Source organism: Oncorhynchus mykiss, chromosome 6 (assembly GCF_057628025.1).
Source record: "Oncorhynchus mykiss isolate SJ-2025 chromosome 6, ASM5762802v1, whole genome shotgun sequence".
NCBI classification, from domain to species: Eukaryota; Metazoa; Chordata; class Actinopteri; order Salmoniformes; family Salmonidae; genus Oncorhynchus; species Oncorhynchus mykiss.
Window position 1 is genome coordinate 55,289,142 of NC_143027.1, and position 21,935 is coordinate 55,311,076.

Here is a 21,935-nt window from a genome sequence, read left to right on the forward strand (position 1 = left end):
GGAATTGATGGGAAATTATGTAAAATATATCACTAGCCACTTTAAAAAATGCTACCTAATATAATGTTTACATACCCTACATTATTCATCTCATATGTATATACTGTACTCTATATCATCTACTGCATCTTTATGTAATACATGTATCACTAGCCACTTTAACTATGCCACTTTGTTTACATACTCATCTCATATGTATATACTGCACTCAATACCATCTACTGTATCTTGCCTATGCCGCTCTGTACCATCACTCACTCATATATCTTTATGTACATATTTTTTATCCCCTTACACTTGTGTGTATAAGGTAGTAGTTTTGGAATTGTTAGCTAGATTACTTGTTGGTTATTACTGCATTGTCGGAACTAGAAGCACAAGCATTTCGCTACACTCGCATTAACATCTGCTAACCATGTGTATGTGACAAATAAAATTTGATTTGATTTGAGGTACACCTCCAATTGACTGAAATTATGTCAATTAGCCTATCAGAAGCTTCTAAAGCCATGACATAATTTTTCTGGAATTTTCCAAGCTGTTTAAAGGCACAGTCAACTTAGTGTATGTGAACTTCTGACCCACTGGAATTGTGATACAGTGAATTATAAGTGAAATAATCTGTCTGTAAACAATTGCTGGAAAAATCACTTGTGTCATGCACAAAGTAGATGTCCTAACCGCCTTGCCAAAACTATAGTTTGTTAACAAGAAATTTTGGGTGGTTGAAATACAAGTTTTAATGACTACAACCTAAGTGTATGTAAACTTCCAACTTCAACTGTATATATATATTGTTTAAAATAATATATTTGGAACCAACAGCTGAATACAACTGGATACGTAAGCTCCCTTGTTAGATTCAGATTGATTTTTGACAATGAATAAGAGGAATGTTTTATAGATGATGATTTGCTTAATATTGTTATAGGTATGCGGGTGAATGCATTATGTGTAAGTAACTCGTAAATAATAAAAAATATTGGCTTAATGAAGATTGGGTAAAGAGAGAGAAAGAGATTGTCCACCTGCATCCTACTGCCAGTCTGCCAGCCGCTATAGATCAGAGCTGTGGTAAACTAAAGGCGACAAAGTGATTATTTGATATGCATCTTTAATGCTCTCATGATTTGCATTAAGACCACTGGTTGGTAATTAAGACGTTTCAGAGCATAGTGACAACTGTTTTGCTTAAGTTTTGAGCTTTTGACTGGTCTGCTAAACAGGACATTAGCGTGAGTAAACCACAGTGCAGATTAGTAAAAAAAAAAAATGCATTCATTGTGCTGTAGTTTTTTGGACCAATGAGAAAGTCAAGGGAACAAGCTGATGGAAAATATATTCTGTTGACAAATATCATTTTCGAGTCCACAACAACCAGATGTTCCGGTTTTCAGGTGAAATGGAACGAGAGCCTGTGACACGACTTCCGCTTTTGAACGTTAGCAAAGCGTTACTCCAGTTTAACTCCGCATCCACTGGATTGGTGGAACAGAGCAGAATATAACCGTTCCCCCCCCAGTTTAGTTCTTCTTACGTCAAGACCAGTATGTGTAGGGAATCTAGTTTCAGGCGTGTATTTATGCCTGTAATGTTAGGTTAGTGTGTATATACTGTAACTGCATTCTGCTTCTTCAAGTATTTCTCTTGGATAAACGAGTATAACGTTAAGCTATTTACTCCAAACTGTTGTGTGAGATTGGTCAACGGGTTAAACATCTGTCAAAAGTCTCTCTCTTTTGGTGCTTTCAAGACAACTGGGAACTCGAAAATAACCTTGGTCAAATCATGACCTCGGTCATTGGGAAAGTTGAAGCTCTCTCGAAAGATGTCCAAGTTCCCGACTTGGAATTCCGACGTGGATGACCGTTCAAAACTATTTTTCCCATTCTGAGCTTGTCTTTTCCCCGAGTACATAGTTGTCTTGAACGCACTAAAGTCAGAAGTCTGAGATTTCCGAGTTGGTTTGAACGCGACAATGTCTGACCTACGTCACGGTCTCTGAAGCGCTGTCAGCTGGTGAATTCCACTCCAAATCGCGAGGAGACTTGACTTTCGGCCGTAGCCGGAAAAAAAAAAACTTAACGGAAATATTTGCTCCACTGAACTCTGGATAGGCTACTTCGGGGTTTTGGACTCTACAACACAGTCCAACCGCTTTTTGATTGAGACTCTTGATGTGAGGTTGATTTATTTCGTCAATTCGGGAAATTTACGGATAAAATAACAAGGCGAGGTTTCGCGTGTTGGACCGAGAGGTAAGAGTTACAAACTTTGCACTATTTTTCTTTCTTCTAGCACATTGTTTGCTTTCCATTTCGCAATTTATAGTAAATTGTTTGTCAAATTTGCACACGCGTTTTTGTTTACACAATAAGTTGTAGTTGCCTTGTCAAAATAATGTTGGTTTGCATTAACAATTTTTTCAAACCGCGAGTTGCACACTGTGGTCGTGCTGTTTAATTAGTGATATTAACTATCAATATTAGGCTACTTGGCAAGGCGCCCTAGACTACAGCCCAAAGCCACATTATCAAATTGCCTCGTTTTGTTTTCGGTGTTTGCAGAAAATGGCAACGGGGCACATCCAATTCACTGAAAACAGCCGTGGTTCACACCATTCCAGACGTTTCCACGCTTGTCAAAAAGCCTCCCTCTTCTGTCAAACAAATGTTCCCAGCGTTTTCATTTCAGTGCTGAGCTGTGGGACAGTGCACGGGGTTAGTGTGTGTGTGCGCGCCCACTCATATAAAATATATATCACACATTACACACACACAGTGTCTTCAGAAAGTATTCAGACCCCTTGACATTTTCCACATTTTGTTACAGCCTAATTCTATAATTGATTCAGTAGTATTTTCCCTTATCGATCTATACACAATGACAAATATCAGGTTTATATAATTTTTTTCCCCCTAATTTATAAAAAAAACTGAAATCACATTTATGTACAGTAACCAGTCAAAGTTGGGACACACCTACTCATTCAAGGGTTTTTCTTTATTTTACTATTTTCTACATTGTAGAATAATAGTGAAGACAAACTGAAATGGCACATGGAATCATGTAGTAACCAAAAATATATTTGAGATTCTTCAAAGTAGCCACCCTTTGCCTTTATAACAGCTTTGCAGAGTCTGGGGTCTTGAGCACTCTGGAGTAAATCAAATCAAACTTTATTTGTCACGTGCCGAATACAGCAAGTGTAGACCTTACTGTGAAATTCTTACTTACAAGCCCTTAACCAAAAGTGCAGTTCAAGAACAGTTAAGAAAATATTGACCAAATAAACTAAAGTAAAAAAATAAACTATCACAATAACGTAACAATACCGAGGCTATATACAGGGATACCAGTACAGAGTCAATATGTGGCAGTACAGGTTAGTTGAGGTAATTTGTACATGTAGGTAGGGGTGAAGGGACTATGCATAGATACACAGAGAGTAGCAGCAGTGTACAAAACAAATGGAGGGGAGTGTCAATGTAAGTAGTCCGGTGGCCATTTTATTAATTGTTCAGCAGTTTTATGGCATGGGGGTAGAAGCTCTTAAGAAGCCTTTTGGTCCTAGATGTGGCGCTCTGGTACTGCTTGCCGTGCGGTAGCAGAGAAAGCAGTCTATGACTTGGGTGACTGGAGTCTCTGACAATTGAATGGGCTTAACTCTGAAATTGCCTATTATATTGGTCCTGGATGGCAGGAGGCTTGGCACCAGTGATGTACTGGGCTGTATGCACTACCCTCTGTGGCGCCTTATGGTCAGATGCCCAGCAGTTTCCATTCCAGGCGGTAATGCAACAGGTCAGGATGCTCTCGACGGTGCAGCTGTAATACTTTTTGAGCATCTGGAGACCCATGCCAAATATTTTCAGTGTCCTGAGGGGGAAAAGGTTTTGTCGTGCCTTCTTCACGACTGTCTTGGTGTGTTTGGACCATGATACTTCTTTGGTGATGTGGACACCAAGGAACTTAAATCTCGACCGCTCCACTACAGCCCTGTTGATGATCATGGGGGCCTACAATCAGCTCCTTTGTCTTGCTCAGTTTGAGGGAAAGGTTGTTGTCCTGGCACCACACTGCCAGTTCTCTGACCTCCCTATAGGCTATCTCATCATTGTCAGTGATCAGGCCTGCCACTGTTGTGTCCACGCAGTCGTGGGTGAACTGGGAGTACAGGAGGGGACTAAGTACACACCTCTGAGGGGCCCCAGTTTTGAGGATCAGTGTGGGAGATGTGTTGTTGCCTACCGTTAACACCTAGGGGTAGCCTGTCAAGAAGTCCAGGATCCAGTTGCAGAGGGATGTGTTTAGTCCCAGGGATGGTCCCAGGTTTCCTCCAGAGAATCTTGTTTCTCAGTCAGTCCTTTACGTGCCTTTTGGCAAACTCCACGCAGACTGTCGTGCCTTTTACTGAGGAGTGACTTGAGTCTGGCCACTCCACCATAAAGGCCTGATTGGTGGCGTGCTGCCGAGATGGTTGTCCTTCTGGAAGTTTCTCCCATCTCAATAAAGGAAATCTGGAGGTTTTTCAGAGTGACCACCGGGTTCTTGGTCAGGGAGGTGACTAAGGTCCTTCTCCCCCAATTGCGCAGTTTGGCCAGACAGCCAGGTCTAGGAAGAGTCTTGGTGGTTCCAAACTTCTTCCAGTTTGGTACCTTCAATTCTGCAGAAATGTGTTGGTACCCTTCCCCAGATCTGTGCCTCGACACAATCCTGTCTCGTCGGAGCTTGCCTGACAATTCCTTTAACCTCATGGCTTGGGTTTTGCTCTGATATGCACAGTCAACTGTGGGACCTTTATATAGACAGGTGTGTGCCTTTCCAAATCAAGTCCAATCAATTGAATTTGCCACAGGTGGACTCCAATCAAGTTGTAGAAACATCTCAAGGATGGAAACCGTATGCACCTGAGCTAGTACGTATGTAATTTAGTTATTTCTGTTTGTTGAGAGAGACCAGGGTGTGTCTCGTCATCTTTACAGACCGTGCCAATGAATGGATATTTTTAGATGATTTATGAGTTATCCTTAAAAACAATTACAGACAAGTGTCAGGAATAGCAATCTTGATTTGGCATCGGAGCAGATTTTCTACACGCTGGGTAATGGAGAGCCTGTTGATTGTTACAAATCTTGCTTCAGGAATAACTGTAAGTCTGTGTAACATCCTTCCCCTCTTACTGTTAGAAAATGTAATAGCTCAATGTGGGGTGGTCTTATTTTGACAGACCACTGTTTTTAAAAGCCCTCCCAGTTGTTACTGCACCAGAGGGGGCTGTGTTTGTAAAATACATACCGCTAGAGCACACACGCACAGGGAGTACAGGGACATTCCATTTTATTCTCAATGTTCCCAACAGTACCACTCCTCACGTCATCACTGGCATGACATTCCAGAGGCAGGAGTCACGAGCAGAACAAATTGACCCTACCCCTCTCTGTTAGACCTGCATAGCTGAGAAAAATTATGCAGCTTTAATTCAATTTCATGTTGATGTGAGGGAAGATGGTCAGGGCATGTCGGCTAAGTCTCTAGCTGTTCGGACTGTTATTGTGGGAACTACTTAGACAGTTCATATGTTATGTTGTACTCCCATAGATGGAGACACAATTCTGCCCCCCTCTAGAACTTAGGCCTCACTCCCCCCTATCTGAGATATCTACTGCTGCCCTCATCCTCCACATACAACACCTGTTCTGCCAGTCACATTCTGTCAAAGGTCCCCAAAGCGCACACATCCCTGGGTCGCTCTTCTTTTCAGTTCGCTGCAGCTAGCGACTGGAATGAGCTGCAACAAACACTCAAACTGGACAGTTTTATCTCCATCTCTTCATTCAAAGACTCAATCATAGACACTCTTACTGACAGTTGTGGCTGCTTTGTGTAATGTTTTGTTGTCTTTACTCTTTGCTGTTGTCTGTGCCCAATAATGTTTGTACCTATGTTGTTGTTTTAGGTCTCTCTTTATGTTGTGTTGTCTCTCTTGTCGTGATGTGTTTTGTCCTATATTTTTATTTAATTTATATGCATTTTTAATCCCAGCCTCTGTCCACACAGGAGGCCTTTTGCCTTTTGGTAGGCCATCATTGTAAATAAGAATTTGTTCTTAACTGACTTGCCTAGTTAAATCATTATTTTTTTAAATAATAATCCTGGTCCCCCAAGCAAGCTATAGTTGGACAAGACACCAGTGTAGCTTGGGAGGGTGTGGAGACAGGGAGCAGACACACACACAGTCTGTGTGGTTTCCGGACGATGGGCTGGTTGAGTCACAGGCTGTAAAGAGAATAAGAGACTACTCGTGGAAATTACATGTCATGCAGAGTGATTATGTAGCTCCAACCGTGTGTGTGTGTGTGTGCGTGCGTAGCTACTAGCTACACATCAGACAATGTATTCCATAAAATATTTGCCCAAGACACTGTATAGGGAAATCTGTTCCGAAACGTGCCATGTCTGTGTTTGCACAAAAGTGCGTGAGCTCACACATGAGGATAGTGTTTGTTTGGATCACAGTCAGTATCTGGTTTGGTGCTCTATTGTAGGCTGTTTGTTAAATAAGTCCTGGACGGTTTGACTTGTTTTGCTGCGGTAGTGGAGATGAGGTTAGGGAGTGGGGCGTGTGAACCACTTTTTTTCCCTTTCATCATATAAAGGATGGCATGTTGTGACTTCTCCATGCATTCAGGCATTATGTAACTGCTCTGATTGGAAGCATATTATTATAGAATGTGAACATTACCAGATAACCAGTAGGTGGTGCTGTTTGCTGCAGTGTCTGTCACATAGATGGACTACAATCTCTTGGCACTGATGTTGGTTAGCCTACATGGATGGCATGCTCAGGTTAGAAGTTACCCTTTGGCACAGATCTAGGATCAGTTTCTTCCCACAATTCGTTATGAGGTGAATCACAAAACTGACCACGAGGGGGTCCAATCCGGCCCCTGGGTGTTTTTTTTTGTTGAGTGAAATATACTTTTTCAGGGAGCATCTGCAATTCAAAAACGATGGATTAAGTACTATTTTATTTGTTGCACATTTTGATGGTGAGGAAATGCAACCAATTTTCAATGCGGCCCTCCGGACCTCATTGAAGACTGAATGCGGCCCCTGTGTCAAAATTAGTTTGACACCCCTGATCTAGGGAAACTGACAACTTCATCCTACTTAGTCTCATGGTCATTTCAACACAACTGTTAAATCGGATTAGATTCTGAACAAGAGAAGATGTGGAAACGACAGCAGAGCCTCAGTTCAGCTGTAGCTAATCTGGCCCAATTAAACTGTGTATGAAAGAGAGGTAGATTTTATATTAGGAAATGTTCATGCCATGTTGCCCACAGTGGATTACTGCCTAACTTCATTCTGCATGATAATGGCTAAAAGACACAGTAAGAAAATGGCTAGGCTATTTTAAGTGTGAGCATGGGTTAGAACATTACACTATATCAGGGGTGTCAAACATACGGCCTGCGGGTGGTTTGAGTAAATACATTTAAAAGTTTGTTTTGGGGGTGGAACAAACTCAATATACTTTTAAAATGACAGTGAGTGTCTCAAATTCCAAAAACGATAGCTAGAGGACAATTCTTTCGTACATTTTGACAACGAGCAAATGTAACCCATTTTCATTGCGGCCCTCCGGACCTTGTTGAAGACCTTGTTGAAGACCCCATGCAAAATGAGTCCTAGACCCCTGCACTATATACACGCTCAATTACACTGAAACAAAACCCACACACATACACTACATACGTGCACACACATACACTTTTACACTCATCATATGCTGCTGCTACTCTTATTCTTACTACTCTGACTCTTATTATATATCCTGATGCCTATTCACTTTATATTTTTATATCCCTGCACAGTGATCTGGTAGTGGTACTCCCTGAATATAGCTCCATTCTTGTATTTTAATTATCTTGTTACTATTTTTCTTTTTTGTTATACTCAACAAAAATATAATCGCAACATGTAAAGTAGTGATGCACCGATATTACATTTTTGGCCGATACCGATATCTGATTTTCCTTGGCAAAAAAAACAATACCGATATTTAACATTTTGCTGCCTTTTAAGCATTCTAGAACAGTTGAATAGTTAGACCGCTGTGTCCGTGTGTGTGTGTGTGTGTGTTAAGGCACTGCATCTAAGTGCAAGAGGTATCACTACAGTCGCTGGTTCGAATCCAGGCTGTATCACATCTGGCCGTGATTGGGAGTCACGTAGGGCGGCCCAGCGTCGACCGGGTTTGGCCGGGGAATTTATTCTTAACTGACTTTACTAGTTAAATAAAGGTTACACACACACACACACACACCACACTGACCAAAACATTATTTTTTGGGCATTTACGTATATCCCAATTACCAGTAGAACATAATCAAAACCTATTTCACTTACTTGCTGTGCTGTTTCGTTGGTCAGTCGTTTCATTCTCAACCAGGAATTCTATGGAACGCCGTTTAGGTCTTTGCGTGTCAAAAAAATGTATTATTTAACACTATTTGACGTGTCAAATAACACTATTTGACCAATATGGACCTGAATGACTGCACATCACAACATCACAATTGATCACATTCATTCACATCTTTCACATCGTGTTTGCAGACTGTTTTGTACAGCTTTGACAGTGCTACTGTATCATTTTTGACACGCAAAGACCCAAACGGCGTTCCATAGTATGTATGTCGTGAAGCTAATAGCAGTGACGCTATTACTGTCTAACTCCGGTAGGGCAACATCAGAAAAATAGCGCACTTGGTAGTGTTAACCGGTACTCAACCAGTCGGCGAACACCAATATCACCCACGACAGAGAACGGTTGATTGTCAAGGGTAATGAATTCCATTATCTTGGCTTTAATGGATTTTGCCTTTGAGTTGTCTCGCTGAAATTTTGTTACTCTTTCAAATGACTGCTTTACTTGTTGACTGCTCAATCCATACAGCAGACATTGTGGGCTAGTTTAGGAATGCTGTGTTTCACATATAGCGCAACATTTTACGTGGCGTAATTACATCCGGTATCTTTGTTATATGGTTATGTCAGCTTTGACATCGGTTTTGCACATCGGGTGTTAAACTAGACATCGGCCGATTCCGATATGTTCACCAACTATATCGTGTGTTAGTAATGTAATGTTTTGATCCCATGTTTCATGGTCTGAAATAAAAGAACCCAGAAATGTGTTTACATCCCTGTTTGAGCATTTCTTGCTAAGATAATCCAGACACCTGGCAGGTTTGGCATATCAATAAGCTAATGAAAAATAATGATCATTAGTCATTACACGTGCACCTTGTGCTGGGAGCAATAAAAGGACACTCTAAAATGTGCAGTTTTGTCACACAACACAATGCCACATGTTGAGGGAGCGTGCGGTTGGCATGCTGACTGCAGGAATGTCCACCAGAGATGTTGCCAGACAATTTAATGTTGCTTTCTCTACCATAAGCCGCCTCCAATGTCATTTTAGAGAATTTAGCAGTATGTCCAACCGGCCTCACAACCGCAGACCATGTGTAACCATGCCAGCCCAGGACCTCCATCTGGCTTCTTCACCTGCGGGATCGTCTGAGACCAGCCACCAGGACAGCTGATGAAACAGAGTAGTATTTCTCTCTGTAATTAAGCCTTTTTGTGGGGGAAAAACTCATTCTGATTGGCTGAGCCTGGCTCCCCAATGGGTGGGCCTATGCCCACCCATGGCTGAGTCCCTGCCCAGTCCATATGAAATAGATTAGGGCCTAATAAATTTACTGATTTCCTTGCATGAACTGTAAGTCAGAGAAATTGTTGTTTTTATATTTCTGTTCCGTATATAATCCTTATCATTGGGAAGGGCTTAACTGTAACGTCGACAACTGTTGTATTCGGCGCTTTGATTTGATTTTCCTTGCCTAGCCTTTCCGCGAGGAATCACAAGCAGTAGGTTAGAGAGTGAAAGTGTGGAGAGACAGGCTGTGTTCTGAGGCGAGGAGACGGGAGACGTGTGTGTCGGGGCTGGGAATTGCCAGGGACCTCCTGATACGATATGTATTGTGATTCTCCCAATTCTATATGTATTGCGATTGTATTCATCTTTTGCGATTTGATATTCCAAACATATTACGCACTAGACGAGAGAGCATAAGAATTTCGTTTTGATCAGTCATGGAAATAAAAGTGAGAAAAACATGCTGGCTCACTAAAAAGATGGAGAACAAGCTGCAGCATGAAAAATACTGTAGTTCTGGAGCAGGTACGCTTTTGACTAGATGGGATTCAGCTTTTGTCAGATTTGACTTTTTTGTAGCAGGTTAGCAGAACTTACGTAGCAGGTTAGGATAATTAATGTAGCAGGTTGGGAAAATGTAAGTTAAGATTAGGAAAAGGGTTAGTCTCGTAATGACAGGCTTCCCTAAAATGGGAAGCCTGGCGAAGTCCATGGTAGAAAGATAGCTAAATAGGGGTGGGAACCCAGTGTAAATCATTGACGCCTCGCAACTCATCAATAAATTGCCTTTCTTGGGGGCAGCTCCAATATAGCCACATAATTTTCCATCCTCATGATGCAATCTATTTTGTGAAGTGCACCAGTCCCTCCTGCAGCAAAGCACCCCCACAACATGATGCTGCCACCCACATGCTTCACGGTTGAGATGGTGTTCTTCGGCTTGCAAGCCTCCCCCTTTTTCCTCCAAACATAATGATGGTCATTATGACCAAACAGTTCTATTTTTGTTTCATCAGACCAGAGGACATTTCTCCAAAAAGTACGATCTTTGTTCCCATGTGGAGTGGCAAACCGTAGTCTGGCTTTTTTATGGCGGTTTTGGAGCAGTGGCTTCTTCCTTGCTGAGTGGCCTTTCAGGTTAAGTCGATATAGGACTCGTTTTACTGTGGATATAGATACTTTTGTACCTGTTTCCTCCAGCATCTTCACAAGGTCCTTTGCTGTTGTTCTAGGATTGATTTGTGCTTTTCGCACCAAAGTACGTTCATCTCTAGGAGACAGAACGCGTCTCCTTCCTGAGCGGTATGACGGAGGCATGGTCCCATGGTGTTTATACTTGCATACTATTGTTTGTACAGATGAACGTGGTACCTTCAGGCGTTTGGAAATTGCTCCCAATGATGAACCAGACTTGTGGAGGTCTACATTTTTAAAAATAATTATAAGTTAAAAAATCTTTCTAAACAATTGTTGGAAAAAGTAGATGTCCTAACTGACTTGCCAAATCTATAGTTTGTTAACAAGAAATTTGTGGAGTGGTTGAAAAACGAGTTTAAATGACTCCAACCTAAGTGCATGTAAACTTCCGACTTCATCTGTATGTATTGCGATTCGATAATGTGTTTTTTTTTTTGTTGTTGCTATTTGATGTTCCAAACATATTGAGCACTAAATAGTGCATTCGGAAAGTATTCAAACCCCTTGAGTTTTTCAACATTTTGTTAGCTTTTCTAAAATTGATTTACACCATTTATGTATACCATTTATAGTGTGTTTTAGAAATTTGAGAAAATCTATTCAAATTAAACTGAAATATCACATTTACAATAAGAATTCAGACCCTTTACTCAGTACATTGTTGAAGCTTCTTTGGCAGCAATTACAGCCTTATGTCTTCTTTGGTATGATACAAGTTTGGCACACCTGTGTTTGGGGAGTTTCTCCCATTGTTCTCTGCAGATCCTCTCAAGCTCTGTCAGGTTGGATGGGGAGTGTTGCTGCACAGCTATTTTCAGGTCTCTCCAGAGATGTTAGATCGGGTTCAAGTCCGGGCTGTGGCTGGGCCACACCAGGATATTCAGAGACTTGTCCCGAAGCCATCCTGCGTTGTGTTGGCTGTGTGCTTAGGGTCATTGTCCTGTTGGAAGGTGACCCTTCGCCCCAGTCTAAGGTCCTGAGTGCTCTGGAGCAGGTTTTCAGCAAGGATCTCTGTACTTTGCTCCGTTCATCTTTGCCTCGATCCTAACTAGTCTCCCTGTCGCTGAAAAACATCCCCACAGTATGATGCTGCCACCACCTTGCTTCACAGTAGGGATGATGCTGCCACCACCATGCTTCACAGTAGGGATGGTGCCAGGTTTCGTTTAGCATTCAGGCCAAAGAGTTCAATCTTGTTTTTCATGGTCAGAGTCCTTTAGATGCCGTTTGGCAAACTCCACACGGACTGTCATGTTCCTTTTACTGAGGAGTGGCTTCCATCTGGCCAGTCTACCATAAAGGCTTGATTGGTGGAGTTCTGCAGAGATGGTTGTTCTTCTGGAAGGTTCTCCCATCTCCACAGAGGAACTCTGAAGCTCTGTCAGAGTGGCCATTGGGTTCTTGATCACCTCCCTGACCAAGGCCATTCTTCCCCGATTGCTTAGTTTGGCCTGGGTGGCCAGCTCTAGGAAGAGTCTTGGTGGTTCCAAACTTCTTTCATTTAAGAATGGCCACTGTGTTCTTGGGGACCTTCAATGCCGCAGAACATTTTTGGTTATATTCCCCAGTTCTGTGCCTCAACACAATCCTGTCTCGGAGCTCTACGGACAATTCCTTCGACCTCATGTCTTGGTTTTTGCTCTGACATGCACTGTCAACTGTGGGACCTTATATAGACAGGTGTGTGCCTTTCCAAATCATGTCCAATCAATTGAATTTACCACAGGTGGACACCAATCAAGTTGTAAAACATCTGAAGGATGATCAATGGAAACGATGCACCTGAGCTCAATTGAGTATCATAGCAAACGGTCTGAATACTTATGTATATAAGGTATTTCTGTTTTTTATTTTAATACATTTGCATTTGTCATTATGGGATATTGTGTGTAGATTGATGAGAAAAAAATAAAATCAATTTTAAAATAACTGTAACTTAAAAACAATGTTGGGAAGGGGTCTGAATACTTTCTGAGTGCACTGTACATCGTTTTGTTTTCCTATTATCTGACAGCTTAGCTGTAGTGTTAAGGTAGATGCCCGCTCAGTGGAGCTCATATGTTATTGAGTTGTAGTGATATTAGTTTACATAGCCAGCTAACCTGTTTCCACCGATGCAATTAATTTGGAAACTGTCCCAGTTTCATAACTTATCAGCTAACATTGGCAACATTTGTAGTTAGTCTGTCAGGCAAGAAAACAAGAGTTGGGGGGCCACATTGTGCTTCGCTTGTGATGCTGTCACTTGATCGACTCACTCCCTCCCTATAAAGACAACCAGCTAACTATCCCCATCAAAATAGATGAAGAATTATTCTAAACCTGTTTGGCTAAATTGCACAGTGTCATCTTTGTAATATTTTACTTTCAACAACCTAAATAAATAAACAATAGTTGTGTTGAATCTGTAAACTGTTGGTACATACTTTGACTTCTTACCATCTGTGAAAAGTATCCTGACCTTGGTGCTTGAAGTGTGTACTGTTAAAGGTTGACCGATTTTAAAGTTTTCATAACAATCTGCATTTTCGGACGCCGATTACATTGCATTCCATGAGGAAACTGTGTGGCCGGCTGACAGTTGCTAGCTAGCATTAAACTTATCTCATAAAAAACAATCAATCTTCACATAATCACTGATGATATTACTAGGTTAACTAGCTTGTCCTGCGTTGCATATAATCAATGTTAATTTATCATTGACTCAGTCTACTTCACCAAATTGGGGATGATTTAACAAAAGCGCATTTGCGAAAAAAGCGCCATCGCTGCACGAATGTACCTAACCATACACATCAATTCCTTTCTTAAAATCAATACACAAGTATATATTTTTAAACCTGCACATTTAGTTAAAATAAATTCATGTTAGCTGGCAATATTAGCTAGGGAAATGTTCACTTCTCTTGCATTCATTGCACGCAGAGTCGGGGTATATGCAGCAGTTTGGGCCGTCTGGCTCGTCGCAAACTAATTTGAAATGTACATCGTTATGACATAACATTGAAGGTTGTGCAGTGTAACAGGATTATTTAGACTTAGGGTTGCCACCCATTCCATAAAATACAGAACCGTGTAGAACCGTGTATTTCACTGAAAGAATAAACGTTTTGTTTTCAAAATGATAGTTTCCGGATTTGACCATATTAATGACCAAAGGCTCATATTACTGTGTTTATTATAATTAGGTCTATGATTTGATAGAGCAGTCTGACTGAGCGGTCGTAGGAGGCAGCATTCATTCAAACTTTACTGCATTCACCAGCAGCTCTTTGCAATGCGCTGTTTATGACTTCAAGCCTTTCAACTCCTGAGATTAGGCTGGCAATACTAAAGTGCCTATTAGAACATCCAATAGTCAAAGGTATATGAAATTCAAATGGTTTAGAGAGAAATAGTCGACGCGTCATAATTCCTATAATAACTACAAAAATAACTTCTTAAACTTCTTAACTGGGAATATTGAACCACCAGCTTTCATAAGTTCTGAGCAAGGAACTTAAATGTTAGCTTTTTTACATGGCACATATTGCACTTACTTTCTTCTCCAACACTTTTTGCATTATTTAAACCAAATTGAGCATGTTTCATTATTTATTTGAGAACAAATAGATTTTATTTCTGTATTATATTAAGTTAAAATAGCGTTCATTGTTCATTCAGTATTGTTGTAATTGTCATTATTACAAATAAATATATAAATAAAAATGGCCGATTTTTTTTTTTTTTATTTATTTTTTTTTATTATTTTTTTTTACATTTATTATTTTTTAAATTGAGATATATATATATATATATATATATATATATATATATATATATATATATATATATATATATATATATATATATATATATATATATATATATATATATATTTTTTTTTTAAATTTAAAAATCTGTATCGGCTTTTTTTTGGTCATCCAATAATCTGTATCGGCGTTGAAAAATCATAATCGCTCGACCTCTACCGTATATAGCCTTTTTGGTTAGAATATGATCCATCTATTCATGAACGTCTTTTTGTGTGCTCTATCCTGTCTGGTTATCCATCAGTCTGGCATACATATGCACAACATGAACTGGGAAACAATCTGGTTACTAACTAAGGGCTTCATAAAGTTATTTTGATTGTAAGTGCTCTATAGCATCATGATGATACTGTGTGGGGTGGAATTGGAGGTGTGTAACACACAATTTATTATGGAAAATAAGTAACTATTAGGAAGAGTGTGTGTATGGTTGACATAAAGAGAGCGAGTGAGAGGGATGATGTTCCTGACCACAATTGTATCCTATTTGTTGCTCTCTCTCTCTCTGTTAGTCTGTTCCTCAAGGTCAGTAAAAGCGAGGGAATTGATGTGGAGAGTCGGGGCTCAGCAGCAGGGAGGAAGAGGAGTTTAGAGATAGGAGGGATAGAAATGGAGCGAGGGAACATGAAGAGGAGGAAGCAGAGTGAAAGCACAGCCGAGAGGGAGCCTACATTTCCATGGAGTCCCACCATTCACTCTTGTACCACAGAGTCTGGGTCTAAAGTGTACAGTTCCAGGGGTTTAGGAGTTGTTATTAAAAGTGGTAGCAGTCTATTTTTTTTTTACTTTCTTCAGATTGGTGTTTAACACCAAATCCAATTTACTCAATTGTCAAAGTAGGCTACTCTTTCTACATTTTGTCAGACCTAGTCTGTACTAAATTTAATTGAGGTTATCTACATTTTTTAAATAGTCGCTGAATAGTTATTACAGAAGTAAGAATCGTTGTTAATCAAATAGCCTACTTTGTGGGTTTTAAAATACTTTCTGAATATTGTCCATTGGTCACATTTTGGATAATATTTGTATTAATTATATGTAAATAATATTTAGAACTATAATGTTATACTTGGTACATTGAATAATTTAGGCAAGTGTACTACAATTTAAATATTCTAGGGTTTTTTAATTGTTTTTGATAGTGAGTGTCTTTACACAATGGAAGACTTAGTTTTTCTTATTGAGATGAATGTGGTGTCATATTAAAACTTAGGGCTGCAATCCCGTTAACGGGATGATATGACAACAGTGAAAGTGCAGGGCGCCAAATTCAAAACAGAAATCTCATAATTAAAATTCCTCAAACATACATGTATTTTATACTGTTTTAAAAGTAATCTTGTTGTTAATCCCACCACAGTGCCCAATTTCAAATAGGCTTTACAGCGAAAGCACCACAAACAATTGTTAGGTGACCACCAACTCACAGAAAAACCCAGCCATTTTTTCAGCCAAAGAGAGGAGTCACCAAAAGCACAAATAGAGAGAAAATGAATCACTAACCTTTGATCTTCATCAGATAACACTCATAGGACTTCATGTTACACAATACATGTATGTTTTGTTTGATAAAGTTAATATACAAAAACCTCAGTATACATTGGCGCGTTACGTTCACTAGTTCCAAAAACATCCGGTGATATTGCAGAGAGCCACATCATTTTACAGAAATACTCATTATAAATGTCGATAAATACAATTGTTAGACATGGAAATATAGATATACCTCTCCTTAATGCAACCGCTGTGTCAGATTTCAAAAAAACTTTACGGAAAAAGCAAACTAAGTAATAATCTGTGACGGCGCTCAGAAAATTAATAAAATGATCTGCCATGTTGGAGTCAACAAATCAGAAATCACATTATAAATATTCCCTTACCTTTGATGATCTTCATCAGAATGCAGGAATCCTAGTTCCACAATAAATGCTTGATTTGTTCAATAATGTCAATTTTTTATGTCCAAGTAGCTACTTTTGTTAGCGCGTTTAGCACACAAATCCAAACGCTCGTGCAGGTCCATCTGAACGTCGGACGAAAACTTCAGAAAGTTATATTACAGGTCGAAGAAACTTGTCAAACTAAGTATAGAATCAATCTTTAGGATGTTATCATAAATCTTCACTAAAGTTCCAACCGGAGAATTCCTATGTCTGTAGAGAAGCCATGGAACGCAGGTCGCTATCATGTGTAATGCGTGTGACCAGAACCTGGCTCTCTGCCAGACCACTGACTCAAACAGCTCCCATCCGGCTCCACAACACAGTAGAAGCCTCATTAAAGTTTTTAAAGACAGTTGACATCTAGTGGAAGCCCTCGGAAGTGCAACTTTATCCATATCCCACTGTGTATTCAATAGGGGCTGGTTTGAAAATCGACCAACCTCAGATTTTCCACTTCCTGTTTGGGTTTCTTCTCAGGTGTTTGCCTGCATATGAGTTCTGTTATACTCACAGACATCATTCAAACAGTTTTAGAAACTTTAGAGTTTTTTTTTATCCAATACTACTAATAATATGCATATATTAGCAACTGGGACTGAGGAGCAGGCCGTTGACTCTGGGCACCTTTCGTCCAAGCTACTCAATACTGCCCCTGCAGCCATAAGAAGTTAAAGAAGAGCTTGTGCTCATAAAAATAAGTTCTAATTATTTATTCTTTGTTTTTGAGCTATCTCTGTTTTGAAATGTGTGAGAAAAGGAGCTTTATCTTAAATTCTCAGGTCGACATTCCTGCAGTTAGCATTCCAATTGCACACTCCCTGAACATGAGACATCTGTTGTGACAAAACTGCACATTTTAGACTGGCCTTTTATTGTCCCCAGCACAAGGTGCACCTGTGTAACGATCACACTGTTTAATCCGCTTCTTGGTATGCCACACTTGTCAGAAGGATGGATTGTTTTGGCAATGGAGAAATGCTCACTAGCAGGGATGTAAACAAATTTGTGCATAACATTTTAGAGAAATAAGCTTTTTTTCTGTATAAAACATTTCTGGGATCTTTTATTTCACTTCATTGAGATGGTTTGGGATGAGATGGACCGCAGAGTGAAGGAAAAGCAGCCAACAAGTGCTCAGCATATGTGGGAACTCCTTCAAGACTGTTTGAAAAGCATTCCAGGTGAAGCTGGTTGACAGAATGTCAAGAGTGTGCAAAGCTGTCAAAGGTGGCTACTTTGAAGAATCTCAAATATTAAAAACTATTTAGATGTATCACTTTGTTGGTTACTACATGATTCCATGTGTTATTTCATTAGTGTTGATGTCTTCACAATTATTATACAATGTAGAAAATAGTCAAAATAAAGAAAGAAAAACCCTTGAATGAGTAGGTTTGTCCAAACTTGACTGGTACTGTATGTACACTATCGTTCAAAAGTTTAGGGTCACTTAGAAATGTCCTTGTTTTTGAAAGAAAAACACATTTATTTGTCCATTTAAAATAAGATTAAATTGATCAGAAATAAAGTGTAGACATTATTGTTGTAAATTACTTATGGCTGGAAACTGCTTAAAAAAAATATTTAATGGATATCTACATAGGTGTACGGAGGCCCATTTATCAGCAACCATCACTCCTGTGTTCCAATGGCACATTGTGTTAGCTAATCCAAGTTGATCATTTTGAAAGGCTAATTGATCACTAGAAAAGCCTTTTGCAATTATGTTAGCACAGCTGAAAACTGTTGTCCTTATTAAAGAAGCAATAAAACTGTCTGCCTTTTAGATTAGTTGAGTAGCTGGAGCATCAGCATTTGTGGGTTTGAATACAGGCTCAAAATGGCCAGACAAAAGACCATTCTTCTGAAACTCATCAGTCTATTCTTGTTCTGAGAAATGAAGGCTGTTCCATGTGAGAAATTGCCAAGAAACTGGATCTCGTACACTGATGTGTACTACTCCCTTCACAGAACAGCGCAAACTGGCTCTAACCAGAATAGAAAGAGGAGTGGGAGGCCTCGGTGCACAACTGATCAAGAGGACAAGTGCATTAGAGTGTCTAGTTTGAGAAACAGAAGCCTCACAAGTCCTTAACTGGCAGCTTCATTAAATAGTACCCGCAAAACACCAGTCTCAACGTCAACAGTGACGAGGCAACTCTTACATCTGCAAGCAGAGTCTGAACATCAGACAGGATGGCATTGTCTCCCTCAATCCGTGCAATGGCTACTGCTATAGGTTTCAAGAGTTTCAGGCTGCTTACCACTCTCTCCCAAAATACATCATCCAGGAGGATCATCTTGATGGGGCTGTGCATATCGGCAGACTGTGATATGGCCATTTCTTGGAGAGACTCCTCCCCTCCAGTAGACTGTCAAACATGATGACAACTCCACCCCCAACGGGTGTTGCTGGGCAGCTTCAATGTGATACCTTTATTCTTCTCACTTTGCTTGGTGAGATAGATTGCTGCTACAACTTGATGGCCCTTCACATACCTAACCATTTCCTTGGCTCGCTTGTAGAGTGTATCCATTGTTTTCAGTACCATGATGTCCTTGAGGAGCAGATTCAATGCATGAGCAGCACAGCCAATGGGTGTGCTGTGTGGGTATGGCTCCTCCACTAGACCAAGCAGCCTTCATGTTCACGGCTTTGTCTGTCATAAGTGCAAATACCTTCTGTGGTACAAGGTCATTGACTGCCTTCAGCTCATCTGCAATGTAGAGACCAGTGTGTCTTGTCTGTGCTCTTGAAGAACACTGGTTGAGGGGTGGAGATGTAGTTAATTATTCCTTGCCCACAAACATTTGATCACATATCAGAGGTGATTGCAATACAGTCTGCTTTCTCTATGATTTGCTTGACCTTCACTTAAACTATGTTGAACTCTGCATCCAGCTAATTTAGTAGATAAATCATGTCTGGTTGGAGGGGTGTATGCTGGGCGAAGAACAGTCAGAAATCTATTCCAATACTCATTGCCTATGAGCATCAGAGTTGAACCAGTTGCATACACAGCTCGAGCAAGACGTTCATCAGCATTTATTTGACTATGTTCCTCCATTGAGTCAAAAAAACCTGATTCCAGAAGGACTATGATCTGTTGCTATCGATAAGGTGTCTGATTCATCATTTTCACCTCGAATTGAAATGGAGGGAGCGCTGATGATTTGATGGAGTCTTACCCTTTGCAACCCTATTTACATGGTTCTAAAATGTGATTGCCAAACAGGTGCTGTTAGATTACAGACATAATATGCATGCAGCGCTTGCTTCTTACCTTCTTTTTCTTGATCTCCAGTATTTTCTACAACTAGTCAAATTTATTCCACGCATCTGACTTCCCCATTTACCTCCTGAGCAACCAGTAAACATTCCCTTGTTTTGGAGTTGATTTGTCATGTCCTCTGCATAAATGTTTCTGTCAATGTGTTTTGATTTTCTGAGTTGGTTATAACTTATTTATTGATGCGATTATGAAAGGCTACAGGTCAGGCCCTATTGGTCACGTGCATTTGATGCATACATTTCACGTAAAGAGAGCATTTTTGTTGAGGGAATAGGGAATGTTTTTCCTAAACAAACAAGGGATTTCGGTAACATTACTTTTCAGTCAGAAATGGATGTAATTATGTTGCAGCTTCAGCAGCACTGACGGCTCGATAAACACACTTGTTCCTTCCTCTCATGGCTTTTCACATGATGTTCTGTGGTGGTCGCAGCAGCAGGGAGGAGAGGGAGACAATGGGTGCTAGTCACACAGTCCCTACCCAACAGCCCAAGGTCCCTCTCTCAGCACTAAGCCATGTCCGTGTGTGTGTCAGTCAGAAATATGTAGTTTGTGAGTATCTCGTGAGCCTGACTGTTACCATGGTAGATGCCCAGACAAACCTTGGAGATTGATATATTCCCTGTTTCGTGTGCCACTCAGTGCTGCTTTGCAGTTGTTGTTCACATAGTCCCCTCTGGCCATGAGCTCATGGTGTAGACCTACAGTATATGCAGTTAAGTCTGGCCTGTGTGCGTTAATCACCAGTTTGTTTGAGTGGGAGTTGTCTTGGCATGTGAACAGCCATGAGAGGAAGGAACAAGTGTGTCACATATGTTGAAAAAGGCTGCAAGGGCAAGTTGGTTTTCCACACGCCTGTTTGTCTGTAAGGTCGAACCATGTGCTGTAACGGGTTGAGAGTGAAACATGTTACAGGCCAACCAGGGACGGAGCACAGAGACCGGAAGAGGGGGAGGAGGCAGAACCTCAGGGTTCTCTCTTGTGGGATTTTGGCACTCTTCTTTCCTCTCTGTCACACTCCCTAGCCCTTTTTCCCCCTTCACTGTTTCTCAACAGCCTCCCTCTGTCCCTTTTCTCTCTCTCCACCCTCTGGCTGTCTAGCTGCCTCTCCACCCATCGTCTTCCTCTCAAACCTCATCTTTAGTGGCGTGACATCAGTGGTGTGTTGGCCACACTGGCAGGGATGGTCCACCCTCTAACCTGTTATTAAGCGTGTGTGTGCCTGTCCCTCCCTGCTGTGTCACTGTAATTTAGCTCTGAAATAGCCCAGTTGAGAAAGATGAAAAGGGCGTGTGTAGTGCATTGTGGGCTAGTCCAAGAGTTAAGATTGAGGCTTTCTGCCGACTGCGCACTGCCTGTTTCTCTCACATCCTCCCCCCACGTTCTTTCTTTCTCCCTGACTCCCCCTCCTCCCCTCTCTTTGACTCAGACTAGGGATGGATCAGTGTTATCATAATGTCACTATTCAAATAGTATCATGAAATGTTTTTGGATATCCAGTTTATTTTATTGCACAGTTTTTAACCTGAGCACTGCTGCGCGAGGTAGAGACCCTGTGCTCTATTGCTGGAGCAATGGGTGGGGTTGGTGTGTAGGAGCTGGGAGTGGAGCGGATGTGAGGAAGAAAGCCAACTCAGCTACAGCCAAGACTAGCTAACTTGTAGCAGCCACAATGTTATTTATCATCCCATATAACAGTGCCTGTCTTGACTGGAGTAGCCTAGAGAAACTAGCTAATTACCTAAGCTAATTTGCAGGCTACATGCTGTGCTTTCTCCCCAACCCCATTCAGGGATTGATAAACAACATCCTACCTGTTGGTTGCTCGTTGTAGCCTATTCTTTCTCATTTAACTCAGCTAACTTGTAATTCCATTTTGCATTGCATTAGTGAACTCTCACTTTTTGTTACACATTGAGCCTTTGACTGTGGTGCTGCTTTGATTGGCTGACAAAAA

At 40.7% G+C, this 21,935-nt stretch overlaps 1 protein-coding gene across 3 annotated transcripts in view; it reads left to right on the plus strand.

Annotated features, from left to right (window-relative positions):
* Window positions 1-1,424: 1,424 nt before the first annotated feature.
* Window positions 1,425-21,935, plus strand: part of LOC110526163 (kinesin-like protein KIFC3) — a 71,844-nt gene continuing 51,333 nt past the window's right edge. The window contains exon 1 of one of the 3 annotated variants that reach the window (XM_021606829.3): window positions 1,425-2,258. Coding sequence is in view for 1 of the 3 variants with exons in the window: in XM_021606828.3 (XP_021462503.3) it covers window positions 5,108-5,152 (45 nt within the window). In the remaining 2 variants the exon portion in view is untranslated. Of the gene's footprint in view, window positions 2,259-5,050; window positions 5,153-21,935 lie in introns of those variants that run through there. The other 2 variants (XM_090238206.1, XM_021606828.3) reach the window with 2 other exon arrangements.